General features: G+C 39.3%; 1 protein-coding gene across 1 annotated transcript in view; it reads right to left on the bottom strand.

Moving 5' to 3' along the window:
• The window catches only part of CNTNAP5 (contactin associated protein family member 5), an 884,418-nt gene that overhangs the window by 46,250 nt on the left and 822,058 nt on the right, over positions 1–16,110 (bottom strand). Inside the window, exon 20 of the mRNA XM_007456361.1 lies at positions 5,517–5,647. Within this exon, the coding sequence (XP_007456423.1) occupies positions 5,517–5,647 (131 nt within the window). The remainder of the gene's footprint in view (positions 1–5,516; positions 5,648–16,110) is intronic.

Here is a 16,110-nt window from a genome sequence, read left to right as displayed (position 1 = left end):
CCTGCTGAGTGGAGAACAGTAGAAGGATTCTTAGAACTGAAGGTTGAGCTGAGATTCCTCTAGCTTCTGCCTCTCATCTCCTCCCCAGGCTCCAAAGGATCAATTTCCTATGCAAGTGATTCTCTCAACACTGTCATGCTTGGAAGAGCTAATTGTTCTAGTATATGAGTCATTCTTGTCCTACTGTTCTGTTTTTTGGGAACTTACCTGGTCCTTTCTACTTTAACCAGATGACAAATAAGGGGGAGAAGGAGGTGAATGTCACTTAATCAAAGGGTTATTTATTTTAATAAGTATTTATAAAGGTTTGGAGATGAAGGTAGGATGATTCAAAGAAGGCTTGAGATAGTTGGGGAATGGATTCCAGCCCTGATGTGGAGTGAGGGCACCTGAGTGCACCTGAGGGCACCCTTAGTACTGACTCAGGTGCTGGGTTACCCATTTGAAAAGCTTAGCAAATGCACAGGGCAAAAGCAAAAAAAGTGGGGGTTTGTACCACAAATATTTATTTCTAGGACCTCATTCTTTATGATAGGGACTAGGCAATCACTGAAGTCTTCAACAATAAATACATTATTATGTTATATTCCCTTATGTTTATTTTATGCTTTAGGATTGATTTTCTTTAACTGCTGTTGGTGAGGTGGTGAGGGAGTGAAGTATCACAGTCCTTTAAACTTTAGGGTGCCTAAAATTTGTAATCTGGCCTCGAGAAGCTTTGTTAATCTCAGAATCAAGGATGCCCAGTGGTCTTGTAAATTCATTAAATGAGATGAGAAAAGGAAGGAAATTGAACAAATCTTTTTATTTTTTTCTTTCTTTCTTCTTTCTTTCTTTCTTTCTTTCTTTCTTTCTTTTTTTGTGAGCCCTAGATGCCAAGCTTTGTGCTTGGTCCCTTAGTTATGCTCTTTCACAGAACCTTTACCAGAACCGACTGAGCTCAGCTGCATTTGCACCCCAGCCCATCCCCACAACACTCAAACTTTTTTTTACAGATAAATAGACTGAACCTCAGAAAGGTGCATAACCCATCTAAGATCCCAGAGCATAAGTGATGGAGCTGGGATTTATATCCAAGCCTGTCCCACACTAGGGATCCCTCTCTTGATCTCAGGGTCTTCACATCTCAAAGGAAGACATTAACTCCATGGATTGAAAATGCTGGGCCTCCTCTTTCTTTACAGCTCGTAATTGTGCTGGCATTTTGGTAACCTGGGTTAATCTGTTTAATGACATTAATATATTTTAAGTAGGGACACTGTAGATTACCTCCACCACCAGGGCACGGGTCAGGGCACCTGAGCCTTAGAAACCACTGGCCAAGTTACAATTCTCAAATCATCACCAGGATTTCTCACTCTTGCCTGCAGCCCTGGTCCCTAAGGACTCCTTCCCAGAGTCACACAGAGCAGAGAGGAGAAGGACTAGTACCTCAAGACTATACCTTGAGGGAGGGTCTGTTTGTAGCTACTGGAGGCCTCTGGCTGGCTGAGTATAGTGCTAACCATCTGCCCTCTCTTTATAACTGGTTCTGAGTAATGCCTGAGACTGAGATGGAGCAGTAGCTTACCCCTTTCTGTTTTTACTAAATAGCTTATTCCTTTTTTTTCTTCTATTTTTCTTTTTGTTGTTGTTGCTTTTTAAATTTGGCTGCGCAAGAGACATGGGATCTTAGTTCCCCACCCAGGGACTGAACCTGCGCCCTCACCAGCGAAAGCACAGCGTCCTAACCACTGGACCACCAGGGAAGGCTTGTTCTAAGTGGGGAGGAAGGAGAAGAGATAGGGCAAGGGGGGATGGGGGTGGGTGGGAGTGTCACAGAGACAAGTATGTCATGTGACTGTGTCAATAAATTGATTTAAAGTTAAAAAACAAAGAAACTCTCCATCTCCATTTTTTTCTACTACTTCTGTGCTTTGGAAATGTTATGTCTTCCACAGATATGTGCTTATCATTGACTATTGATTGATTGGTGGGAACGCTTGAGATGGAGAAGAGAAGGGAGTACCCCATTGTTCTCTCACTGCCCTATTTGTGCCTTTTGTTTGTGGAAAGAAGACAGGAAATAGAAAGAAAAAGAGAAGGGGTCATATATGCAAATGCCCACCAGCATGCAGCCTAGATGTCCCATCAAGGCCTCAGTCAAGACATGTTCAAAAAAGATGTTATAATTTCCACCTCCTTTGTCCTCTAATCTAGCTTCAACCCAAAGACTTTTAACTCTTATTTCAAGAGTCAATACTAGAGGTGAGTCCATTAAATTATAATCATTCAGGAATTGTGATTGTGTCCTACATTTGCCAATGACTCCTGAACTTCCCCCCAATCAAAAAAATGAATATTCAGTCTTGACTTATCCCATAATCCATATCCAGACAGTCACCTAAGGCTACTGACGTTTCTTCCAGACCTTTCTCAAGTCTTCCTCTCATTGGCTACCCCATTGCATTAGTTGAGGCCCTTACCTTCTCTTCCTGCCTGGTCTCTGTCCTATATCTCATGACTCCCAAATGTGTATTTCCATGGAGAAATCACAGTGAGCCTCTGGAAAAAAAGGCTACCCATGCTACTTTCCCTGCCTAAAATCCAGTGGTTTTCCTTCCCCTCTCCACAGGGCTAATTTAATCTTCTCCACATACCTTGTGGAATTAATTCACCTAGGTCAAAAATATTTATTAAGGACCTGCTACATGTGAGACACTGCTTGATAAATTGGAGGTTCCATGGTAATGAAAATAAACAAGAATCCCTGTCCTCATGACGCTTACATTCTAGAGGAGAGAGATAGGACAAGAAACTAGATAAATAGATAAGTTGTATCAGATGTTAGACAGTGCTTAAGTGGTTTAGGATTGAAGTCAAGGAGCTGGATTGCTGTATTAAATAAGGCACCCAAAGATGACATCCTTGAGTCAAATTTTAAGTGAAGTCCTGAAGGAAGTACAAGTACAGGTAAGCAATGTAGATACATGAACAATCGTGTTCTAGGCAAAGCAAACTCAAGCATATTCAAGAGCTCTGGAAATAGCAAGCAGGCCAGAGTGGCCTGAGTGGAGTTACAGAGGGGACAGGAATAGGTGAGATCAGAGAAGTCACAGCAGGAAGCGAACAAGGTGTGTGCGGTCATGGAGGTGCTCTTAAGCCACTGCAAGATCTTTGGCTTTACTCTGCATAAGAAAGGAAACCATTGAAGGGGACTGGACAGAAGAGTGTCACGATCTGACTAATGTTTTAATAGGATCACTCAGGTTGCTGTGTTCAGAAGAGGCTGTAGGGGAACAAAAAGAGGCGCAGGGGTATGTCAGTTAAAGACAACTCATGTGATTCAGCAATCCCATTCCCAGGCAAATATCCAGAGAAAACTCTAATTAGAAAACGTACATGAACCCCAATGCTCATAACAGTACTACCTGCAATTGCCAGGACAGGGAAGCAATCGAAGTGTCTATCGACAGATGAACAGGTAAAGAAGATATGATATATATTTGTAATGTAATATTACCCATCCATAAAAAAGAATGAAATAATGTCATTTGCAGTAACATGGATGGACCTAGAGATTATCAAACTAAGTGAAGTAAACCAGACAGAGAAAGACAGATGTCATATGATATCACTCACATGTGGAATCTAAAAAATAATACAGATGAACTTATTTATGAAACAGAAACAGACTTACAGACATAGAAAACAAACTTACGGTTACCAAAGGGGAAAGGGAGTGGGGGAGGGATAAATTGAGAGGTTGAGATTAACATAAACACACTACTATATATAAAATAGATAAACAACAAGGTCCTGCTGTATAGCATAGGGAACTATACTCAATATCCTGTAATAAACCATAATGGAAAAGAATATATACAAAAGAAAAGGTCACTGTGTCAAATGCCAGTGAAAGACAAATGAGGAAAAGACTATTGGATTCGGCAAGATCCGGCCACTGCTCTCTTGAGAAGTGTGATTTTGTGGCCGCTCAGTGACAAACCTTCATTGGGTAGGTTTAAGGAAAAGGAAGAGGAAATTTGGAGACCAAGCCTATAATCAACATTTCCAAGGGACTGGGCAATAAACTGAAAGAGAAAATGGGGCAGTACATGGAGTCAGATAAGAGAGTGAGTTTTCCTTCCCTCCTGACACTGTAATTTTTTGTTCATGTTTTTGGTTTTCTTTAATGCCTGTAATACTTGCATGCTTTATGCTTTGGGAAGCCATTAAGTAGAGCTGTAAAAATGCTGTAAAGAAAGGTGAGGAGGGTAATGCTGCAGTGATGCTGTCCACTAGGTATGAGATCTGGCCCACAAGTGATTGGTCAGGTCTTTGCTAGAGCCATTAGCTGTTCGTTTTCAGCAACAGGAGGGAAAGCGGTACACAGAAACAGATGGAAGTAGGTGGAGAAATGTGCTGAGAGTGTGTTCTCTTCTGAATGCTACATTCTTTCACAGAAGGAAGGAAATGAAGTCATCTACCAAGAGTGGGGATTGAATTGCAGTTGTCGGCGGTCTAAGGAGAGAGAGGGAAAGTTTAAAATTGCCATCTAGGAGATCAGGAGGATGGATGAATTAACAAAGACTAAGGGGTGATTTCTGGGCAGATTTAAGAGCTCACCTGAGGTCATGATTCTAAAGGAGGATGGTCTGGACTCTGCCCATTTTCTATTGTGATCCACTATTGCCTGATGCTCCTCTTTGTACCAAGACCCCGGAAATTCTGTGGAGTGCCTGACACACACTCTGCTCTTTCAGACCAGGGGCTCACTGGGACCCTCTGCCTCTTTCTTCCCCACCCAGACAATTAGAAATCAACGTCAAGACTCAATTTACTCCTAACTTCCTCCAGAATGTAAGTACCATTGATCTTTGGACAACATGTTTTTGAACTGTACAGGTCCATTTATATGAGGAATTTTTTCAATAGTAAATATTATACAACAGTACTACAGGATCCTCCATTGGTTGAATCCACAGATAGGGAACTGTGGATACAGAGGAACTGAAGACAGTGAGGGCCACCTATAAGTTATACTCAAGTTTTTGACTGGGTTGGGGGTTGGTGCCCCTATCCTCCCCTCCTTGTTGTTCAGGGTTACCCGTACCTGAGGCCCAGATGAGGTGGGTGCCCTCATCCATGCTCCTGTATCACCTGTGCACACTCCTCCCACAGCCTTTACCCATCCCTTGTGATTTCCTTATTATGCTACAGTTCAGGGGTTATCAAAACTGAACAGGCATCAGCATCACCTGCTCCCCCTCCCCACAGAAAAGTTTCTGATTAAGTAGATCTGATGTGGAGCCCAAGAATTAGTATTTCCTACAAGGTCCCAAGTGATACTGATGCTTATGAGGGGGATGCCCCCTGAGGACCACTATTCTAATTCTCCAAAGGTTAGGGCTGAGTGTGGTTTTTACCTGTCCCCAGAACTTGGCTGCACAGTTGGCTCGGGGTCGAAGCTCAGAAAAATTGTATTGAGCACCAAAGGCACATTTGGCTGAATGAGAAGAAGGGAAGTAAGGTACCTGAATGGTAAACACTCTGCCCTCTCGGTTAATCTTCAGGTGGTGCAGTCTTCTGTTGGCAAAGTTCTCTGTATCGATGGTGAATACATGGGTTTCTTCCTTGCTTAGCTGGTAGCGAACTTGTAAGCTTCCTTAAAAGACAAACATTAGACATTAGAATTAAAGATAGGAGCCATAAATGCAAAAATATGATCATATTGTCTTTTAATTGATTGTGACTGTTTTCTAGGGACCTATGTCTCAATCTTTTCATTATTCACATTTTTAAAAGGTATTACATATCTTGTGACTATAGCATCTAGGTCCATATTAAAAATCCTGAGTATAGCTGAAATACTTTTGTGTGTGCATGTGTGTGCATGTGTGTGTGTGTGTGTGTGTGTGTGTGTGTGTGTGTGTGTGTGTGTGTGTTATCAGAAACCAAAATACCAGTTTGGAAAATAAAACAACCACAAGTCTATTTTGTAACTGGATTGTGAAAACTTTAATAAGATAAAATATTTTCCCATGCTCTCTTCAATTCCTACCATTTCCTAGAACTCCCTTTCTTCCTAATTGCCTTCCTGGAATTTCAGAATATGTGATGTGAAATAAGATTGTAAAATAATCTAGGCAGAATAGGAGAGAATAATTTGGGGTAATGAGGCAATTACCCAACAGAGTCAGCCAATAGCAGAAGCTCCCTACCACTAATTCTGGTTTCCTTCATTCCTCCTTTCCTTTTGGTTCTGATCACTGTCAATTTCCATTGGGGGTGTATTTTCTCACTTAAAAACTAATCATATAAAATAAAATAAAATAAAATAAAATAAAAACAAAAAAACTAAAACTAATCATAGTTCCCTAGCAGTAGCATATTTGGTGCAGAGAGGAGTTCAGACATGGGGCAAGAGGCCTTCCAGGAGAAGGGAAAGGGCCCATCTTGTGAACTAGTGGGATGGTGGCTGGCATGCTCTTTCCAGTTCCTTCTAAGAACTTGGGTTTTTAATATATAATTCAACCCAATAAAATAAATCAGCATGTGATAATTACATGTCAGGCATGGTGATAAGGACCACATTCCTTGAAGTTATTTGGGACTCTCTTACATTCCCACTGTGTGGGCCATTCATACACACTTTCTGTATGTACCTATCCATTTAAGAAATCACTTCCATTTTATACATCTTTACCAACACCTGCCTAGCAACCATCCATCTTAGATGTCAGTAATCCCAACCAGGACCCTGTCAAGGTATTTATTCTATATCTTCCCCAGCATTCCAGTTTAGGTCTAAAACACCTCAACCATTTCTTCTAGAGCTCTACAAATATTGATCTCACCTTCTTAGGAGGTTTGATGCAATCAGTGACTCCTTAAGTACCCTAAGAAGAGCTCCTGAAACCTCTTGCTAACTCATTGTCACACAGCTCCTAGGAGGAGAAAGTCAACCCATGGCTTTTCAACATAAGTTTGACACCATTAAGGGCTGACTCCAGTCTTATAGGAGGCACTGGGGTGAGATGGTGACAGTCAGGACCAGAGGTTCATTGATCACCTTCCCCTCAGCTTTGTATTCAGCTGCTTGGTCAGTGAGCAAAGAGGCACGTCTCTCCTTCTAGTGTATATTCTGGTGTCATGATGTTACTGTCAGCTTCTTGGATGGCATTACCCACGACCCCAAAAAGTTCATTGACCTAAAGCCCTCTTCTACCTTCTTTTTGTGATTCATCTGTCTGTTTCCATTTCCTCCCTAGAGTCTCCCACCGCTACCTTTGCATTCAAAAATGTTTAACATAATGGTAAACTTTGCAAGTTTATATAGTCCAATAGACAGGGAACTGACAGAGTGAAGATGCTCTGAATCTAAACAACAACAACAACAACAAAAGGATGGTCTTAGACAGGTGTTCACTACAATTTATTCAGGGAGCTGTAATGTATCCCCTCCTGTGTGTTCTCCATTTCTTCTTCTTTTTAATTTTTTTTCTGTTAGTATATGTTGACATTGATACATTATAAAGGGCATGCATTTGTGGGTGTGTGAATATGGGCTGAAATAAGATGTTCATGGTGTGGAAATTAAAAATTGATTTGAGCCCCAGTTAAGACTTTTCCAAATATGCTTCTGGAATAAACATACATATAATGGAATAACCTTTGGTCACTGGAAGCTATGCTGTAAAAGTTTTAATGGCTTTTATTAATATTGGAGTACTCTAGCTGTATCTACCCTCACTTTTTTAGGTCACCAGGCAAAATCCATATCATCATTTTTAGAACTATGCAACAGGTATTATCAATGTCATTTTGAAAAATGTCAAAGAGAAATATGATTCCAAAGAAAATTGTATTTAAACACAATGATAAGGAATCTACTTTAAATCAGAGAGGATGTAGTCATATTCTGTTAAACTTCCTTACTACTTTCTAGACAAAGTTACAACCCCTTGGCTTCTATTATGCTTGAGTTCCTGCTTATGACTCCTCTTTTATTTAGAACAGTTTTTTGTTCCTTCCTCCATTTGATTGATGACAAAACAGAGGTGCAGGGAGGAATAACTTTTCATCATTCACAGTAAGTGATAGACTCAGAAACGAAATCTAGTTAGCTCTAAAGAGCATGGTTTTCCCATGGAACACAGGGTCCCATGTGTTCATCTCAGCCAAAAACAGTCTTCCACTTCAACTTTTCCCTTTAAGCTTATTCCTACTCAAACTCCAAGAGTAAGCACCAGGTTACCTCTTCCAGGAAGCCTTACCTGGCTTCTCCAAGGTGCCCTCTTCTGCTCCTATAGATCTTGTGCTCACTTCTAGCCTAACATGTATTGGGTTGTGCTGTCTATTTACTTACTTATTGCCCCTTCCTTCTTTCCTTCCCTCCCTCCCTCCCTCCTTTCTTCCTTCCCTCCCTTCTTCCTTCCCTCCTTCCTTCCTTCTTTCCTTTCATTCTTTTCAAAACAACATAAATTTATTGTGCCAAATTCTGGAGGCTAGAAATCTGAACTGTTCTCTCAAAGGCTCTAGGCTAGGATTCTTCCTTGCTTCCTCTGAGCTTCTGGTGTATGCCTGCGTTCCTAGGCTTGTAAATGCATCACTCCAAGTGCTTCTTTTTTCTTCACATGGCTTCTCCCTGTGTTTCTCTGATAGATCTATATTCAAAGCTGCTCTAATACTCTACAAATGATAACTATATTCCTTTTAGAAAACCATTTTACTATTTATATTCTTCTTGACAATCACCTACTCATGAGAAGATTAAAATTATGGACTAGAAACTCAGAATTGGAAATTCCAACCATATATCTAGTTCAGCGTCTCAAGGAGAAAGATGCTCACATCTGTTTTTTTAAGAACATCACTTTGTTGTGTTTTACATGTTCCCACTTTGCCAGTTTTCCTACACTAGTCTGTCTTCCATACTGTCATTAATATGAGTATTCTAACATAGACTTACTTGGCCATGTGATTCTACTGCTTAAAAAAATCCCAAGGCTCCTTAATTTTACATGAAACATTCCAACTGCTTAGCCTGACATGCAAAGTCCTTTTCTTACCTTCCAACTTTATCACATACATATTTTTCATAACTGAATCACACCTGAACTACCCCAAATAACACCCCTCAAATAATGCTCCTCCTTGCCTTTGTGCACTTTTTCTTCCTCTGGGACCACCGCTGCCTCCTTATCTCTATGACAACCAATTCTCCTTCATTAAGACCCACCTGATGTGACCTAGGTCTCCACTTGCTCCCAAAACTGAGATTATCTTCCTTCCTATATTGTCACTGTGCTCACTTTTAGTAACAACCTCAGTGTATCATGCTTTGCTTGTCTTTCTCCTTGAACGTAAGCTTCTCTAGGAGGAATAGGTGCTTATTCATCTTTGTGTCTATAGAGAATAACACAGGGTCTGCTATCTCAAGTCGCAAAAGTCATTTGTTGAATAAAATGGCCACTCTGGAGAATGTTATTACCACTTCATCAACATTATAAACTAGCAATTATTCAATGTCTACTGTGTGTCAGATACTAAATTAACAAATAGTTATAATGTTATAATTCTATCTTTAAGGAGTTCATAATCTGAAGCAGGCAAAAGCAAGGTGATACTTGTCTGCTTATATGCCTTTCATGTATTAGATTATTTATTTATTTATTTTAAAATCTTTATTGGAGTATAATTGCTTTACTATGGTGTGTTAGTTTCTGCTGTGTTACAAAGTTAATCACCTATACATATACATTAGGTTTTTAATCTGGTACTAAAGATATTTTTTATCAGATTCTCAGATTAGAAAGTACAATTTCAGTACAGTAAAATGCTCTAAAAGTAAAACATAATAATAAAAATAATAGTAATGATATTCATAATGAAATGGGATTCAAAACCAGGAGTATAGAACTTTAAAGTGTATGTTCCTCCCACTAGATCATGTTGCCTCCGAAGACATGTCTGGTCAAATAGATGGATGAGTTGATGAATAGAGAAGTGGATGGTTGGGCAAAGGGAAAAGTGAGTGATTTGATAGACAATATAGATACATGTTTTGTGAATTCAAAAGAGTGAAGACAATGAGCACTTATAAGGTTGAGGTAATGAGAAACAGTGTTTCAGAGAAAGAAGTTTATTGAAGAAGGTAGAACTGAATTAGGCAAAAAAAAAAAAAGTACTATGCTTATGTAGCTGTAGAGATATAAGCAGAGCAATGTGTCTGAATTTTACCATGCTTGAAGTGTAGACCCATAGGCCAGTAGGGCTGATGAGACTCTTGGCACATATTCACCCAACCCACCTCCTCATTTTGAAAGATGGAAAAACTAAAACCCTAGAACTTGGAAGAGAGTGGTAATAAAGAGAGAAGCCACATGGAGAAGGCTTGTATTAGAAGGACAAATAATTTGGACTTATTCTTGTAAAGAGGGACCCCATAAAGGGCTCTAAACACAATATGACTGGGCTGATTTATACAAAGTGATATTTAAAGAAAATTAACCTGGGTACCCAGTGTTCATGTCAGATCTAAAAGGGAAGACAAATATACCAGCTCCCACAAACATCAATGGAAAAACCCATGAAGTGTTGGAGTACCACTATGGAACAGGAGTCCAATCTTATATTTCTGTTAATAGAGCATGTCAGTTTCTTGCTTTATCATTTGACTTTGAAAGAAGGAGCTCTTTTACATGTTGATTCCCATCCAATCCTCATCAGTTAACATCAATTACAGACTTATGCAGCTTCCTATGAAGGCTTTAGTGTCTGCTAACCAGATCATCCTTACCAACTAGCTCCTCTTCTATATTCACTGTCTGATCCATCCTCTGGTTGCTTAGGCCAAAACTCTAGGAGTCATTCTTACTTTGTTCATTTCCTCTATCAGATATACATACGACACATCCAAGTCATCAGCAGCTCTCTGGTCTCTACAAAGTAAATCCTGCATCTCTACACCTCTTTCCAGCTCAGCCATCACACCATCATCCATCCATCATCATCTCTCACCTGGACCATTGTAACACATCTGAACTGACTTCCCAGATTCTAGTCTTAACTCTTTTCCCTCAAACCCCTCAATTCGATACACAGAAGTCAAAATAAGCTTTTTAAAGGGTAAATCTGATGTCATTAATTAAAATGTTTTAATGACACCCCAACGCACTTGGAATAAAATCCTAATTCTTTCTCTAAGGTCCTACATGATCTTATTTCATTCTACACTTGCCCTCATTCACTAAACTCCAGCCACTGTTGACTTACTTTGTGTTCCCCTAACGTGCCGAGTCCACGCCTGCCTTAGAGTCTTTACAGCTGCTTTTCTCTCCACGTGGAATGTTCCTCTTACAGATATTTGCCAGAAATCCTCTCCTTATTCATGGGCCAAATGTGACCCATACAGTGATGCCTCATGTATCCATGTACCCCTACCTCAATACCTCCTCCTAAAAATGTTTTCCAAACTGTTAGTCATGATTGATTAGTACATCATGGGATCAATATCAGAATTCAGTATCTGTTATTACTAACTGCAGCCTCTCTGTAATTCCAATTATAAGCATTTCACTCTCTGACTGCAATCTTCTCCTTTTTGGGTTCCCTTCACCTAATCCCTGGATTCCCACAATCCTTTTTCTTTTCTTTTTTTTTTTAATTGAACTATTGTTGGTTTACAATGTTGTGTTAGTTTCAAGTGTACAGCAAAGTGATATATATATATATATATATATATATATATATATTTCTTTTTCAGATTATTTCCCCTTATAGATTATTACAAGATATTAAGTATAATTCCCTGTGCTATAAGTAGGTCCTTGTTGTTTATCTATTTTATATAAAGTAGTGTGTGTATGTTAATCCCAAACTCCTAATTTATTCCTGCTCCCCTTCTCCTTTTGTAACCATAAAGTTGTTTTCTCTGTCTGTGAGTCTATATTTGTTTCATAGATTTCATTTATATAAGTTTTTTAGATTCCACATATAAGTGACATCATATGATATTTATCTTTCTCCATCTGACTTACTGCACTTAGTATGATAATCTCTTGTTCCATCCACATTGCTGCAAATGGCATTATTTCATTCTTTTTATGGCTAATAGTCCACTGTATATATGTGCCATATATTCTTTATCCATTAACTTGTCAATGGACGTTTAGATTGCTTCCATGTCTTGGCTATTGTAAACAGTGCTGCAATGAACATTGGGGTGCATGTATCTTTTCGAATTATACTTTTCTCCGGATATATGCTCAGGAGTGGAATTGCTTGATTATGTGGTAACAAAAAAAAAAAATGGGCAGAAGACCTAAATAGACATTTCTCCAAATAAGAATACAGACGGCCAACAGGAACATGGAAAAATGTTCAACAATGCTAATAATTAGAGGAATGCAAATCAAAACTACAATGAGTTATCACATCACACCGGTCAGAATGGCCATCATTAAAAAGTCTACAAATAGTAGATGCTGGAGATGGTATGGAGAGAAGGGAACCCTCCTACACAGTTGGTGGGAATGTAAATTGGTGCGGCCACTATGGAGAAAAGTATGGAGGTTCCTTAATAAAGCTAAAAATAGAGCTACCGTATATCCCACAATCCTTAGTGTAAGGACTAATCTCACCAAACACTCAGTGTTCCTCAACCCCTTCATGTTCTCTCTTCTCTCTTTACCCAACTCAAATTGCTGGTGCATCACCATGACCCTCTTGTTGTATAAACTCTCAATTCCCTTGGCCCACTCATACTTTATTGAATGAAGATATTTGCTTGGCAAAACCATAGCTGCTAAAATCCAACCTTTAATGTACCTCTGCAAGGTTTAGCTGGCACAAAAAAAATATAAACCCTGCAAATTGCTTATAAGCCACTTTAAATTATTCATGATCAACTTCAAGTGGGGCTTTCTTGTATCCTCTCAACCTCGTTGTATTTCCTAAGTCCATTCACTGACTTAGATAATTACTTAATGGCTCTTCTTCTTTCCTCAGATCTCCAACTTACCTTCTCCTTCCCCCATCTCAGGTAATGACCTTGACTCCTGCTTCCCTAAGAAAACTGAAGCAATCAGAGCAAAACTCCCAGAAACTTCTGTCACCATATCAGATCAATTTCTGAGCCTCTATGGTTTGCCTTCCTTTCTATTGACTTATATGCACTGTCCATGATTATCTAATGTCATCGTAGGCACTACTTATTCTTCTCACCTGTTTGAAGACATCACTCAAGCAATATTCCCTTTCTTTAAAATTTTTCTTCGTCTCTATGTCATCATCCACATTAGCATTTTTTTTTCAGTTTCAATGGAATAAAAGGAAACTTCTTCAACTTTCTTAATGTTAGCCATGGCCATATTTCTCTGCTTTCTTCTGGCTTATGATGCAACTCCTGAGGCATAATGTTATACTTCCTGAATCTTATTGCTCTTTTCCATTTTCTTTTAAACTCTTTCCAGTAAGATTTTACCCCAGGGTCTCCATCAAAACTTCTATTGCCAAATCATCAATGACTTTCATGTTGCTAAATCCAATTTTCCATTCATGAACTCCAATTTATTCTCACCAGCCTTGTACTCAATCACTCTCTTCTCTTTTATAAAACTTTTCAATTGCCTTTGAGAACATTACTCTCTCCTAATTGTCTTCCCACTTCACTGGCCCCTCCTTTTCCCTCACTTCTGAGTCCACTATTTCTCCTTGTCCTCTTAATTTTGCAGTCCCAGGGCTCAGCCTGTGGACTTCTCTATCAACATTCACTGCCTTGACAATCTCATTCAGTGTTATGGCTCCAAATACCATATTTGTGGTTTCTTAGGGCTACTGTAGCACATTGCTCTGGATGCTATAAGTTTGAAATCAAAAAGTCTCAGCAGGTCCATATTTCTGCCAAATGCTCTAGGGGAAAATCTTTCCTTGTCTCCTCCTAGTTTCTGGTAGCTCTTGGCAATCCTTGGTGTTCCTTGGCTTGCAGCTGCATCATTCCAATCTCTGCCTCTACTGTCATGTTACATGGCCTTCATCCCTCTGTGTGTCTCTATGTGTCTCTGAGTCTCTGTATCCTTATCTCCTTCTTCTTATAAGGACACCAGTGATTGGATTCAGGGTACACTCTAATCCAGCATGACTTCATCTTAACTAATTATATCTGTTAAGACTCTATTTCCAATAAGTTCACATTCTGAGGTTCTGGGTGGACATCAGTTTTGGGGGGATGCAGCTGAACCCAGTATACTATCTAAATGCAGACCAATATTCAAATTTATATCTCCATCCTGGTCTTCTGCCCTCAACTCCAGACTCCTCTATTTAATTATCTCTCTTCTTTGTTGGCTAATAGGCACCTCAAAGTTAATATGCCCAAGACTGAACTCATGACCTCTTCCAAACCCGTTCTTTCTATGACTCTTCCCAACTTAAGCACCAACAATCCTATTACATACAGGTACTTAGCCAAACAATTTTGGATTCCTCGCTGGTGTCTTTTTCTCATACCTTATGTCCAATAGGGCATGACATAGTTTGAAGTCCCCCACCCTTCAAAATATATCCTGAGTCTCACCACTTCTTTGACTCCCCACCAATCAACTCAACCAGTCAACCAACATTTCTAACGCAGACTCTTGCAATAGCCTCCTAACTACTTTTCTTCTATTCTAACCCCTTGTAGTCTATTCTCCCCAGAGCATCTCAAGCAAGCATGTTAATGCATAAAGAAGACCAACAACTCCTCTGCTCAAAGTTCTCCAGTGGGTCTCCATCTTTCCCAGTGTAGAAGGCAACATCTTTGGTTTTCTTTACTGAAATATATTTAACTTACAATGTTGCATTAGTTTCAGGTATACAGCAAAGTGATTCATATACATATATATATATATATATATAAGTATATAAATTTAATTTTTTTTAATATTCTTTTCATATATAAATAAATATATATATATATGTGCAGGCTCAGTGGCCATGGCTCACGGGCCCAGCTGCTCCACAGCATGTGGGATCCTCCCATACCGGGGCACAAACCTGTGTCCCCTGCATCAGCAGGCAGACTTTCAACCACTGTGCCACCAGGGAAGCCCTCCACTATATATTACAAGGTATTGAACATTGAATGTAATTCCCTGTGCTACACAGTAGGTCTTTGTTATCAATTTTATATAGAGTAGTGTATGTATGTTAATCCCTAACTCATAATTTATCCCTCCCTGCCCTTTCTTTTTTTTTTTTTTTTTAGTAACCATAAGTTTGTTTTCTATGTCTGTGAGTCTATTTCTGTTTTAATAAGAAAAAGAGTAAATAAGTTCATTTCTAACTTTTTTTGTACATATAAGTGATATTATATGGCGTTTGTATTTCTCTGTCTGGCTTACTTCATTTAGTATGATAATCTCTAGGTCCATCCATGTTGCTGCAAATGACATTGTTTCATTCTTTTTTGTGGCTCATATTCCATTGTATATATGTACCACATCTTCTTTATCCATTCGTCTGTCAATGGACACTTAGGTTGCTTCCATGCCTTGGCTATTGTAAACAGTGCTGCCATGAACATTGGGGTGCATGTATTTTTTCAAAATTAGAATTTTTGTCTTTTCCAGATATATGCCCAGGTAGAAGGCAGTATATTTGTTGCGATTATAAGGTCCTAAGGTCTTCATTACCTCTCTCTCCTCACCATCTACTACATTCCCCCTCATCTCTGGGTCCCAGCCACAATGCTTTCCTTACCAGTTCCCAGAGAACAAGCACATCTCTGTTTCAGACTTTGCATTTCCTGTTCTCTGTCTGGAATGATCTTCTTTGGGTACTCCCAAGTCTCCTCCACCTCACCCCTGACTCCTTCATGTCTTTGCTCAAATATCACTGGTTTCAAGAGTTCTTCTCTGATGACCATGTAAAAAACTGCAAGATCCCCACCTCACTCATACTATCTCTGATTCCTTTACCCTGCTCTTTTTTTTTTCCCAATAGAGCTAATCATCTTGTAACATTTTGCTTCTTGTTACATTTATAACTTACTGCCTATCTCCCTTCATTAGAATGTATAAAGGTAGAGATTTAATAAAATAGAAGAACCTAGAACAGAAAACATAAATATGAGCCACCATATGT

The sequence above is a fragment of the Lipotes vexillifer genome, unplaced genomic scaffold (genome assembly GCF_000442215.2).
Source record: "Lipotes vexillifer unplaced genomic scaffold, Lipotes_vexillifer_v1.1 scaffold3, whole genome shotgun sequence".
Taxonomy (NCBI): domain Eukaryota; kingdom Metazoa; phylum Chordata; class Mammalia; order Artiodactyla; family Lipotidae; genus Lipotes; species Lipotes vexillifer.
Note: the sequence above shows the minus strand (reverse complement) of the source record. Positions and strands in the feature narration are given on the sequence as shown.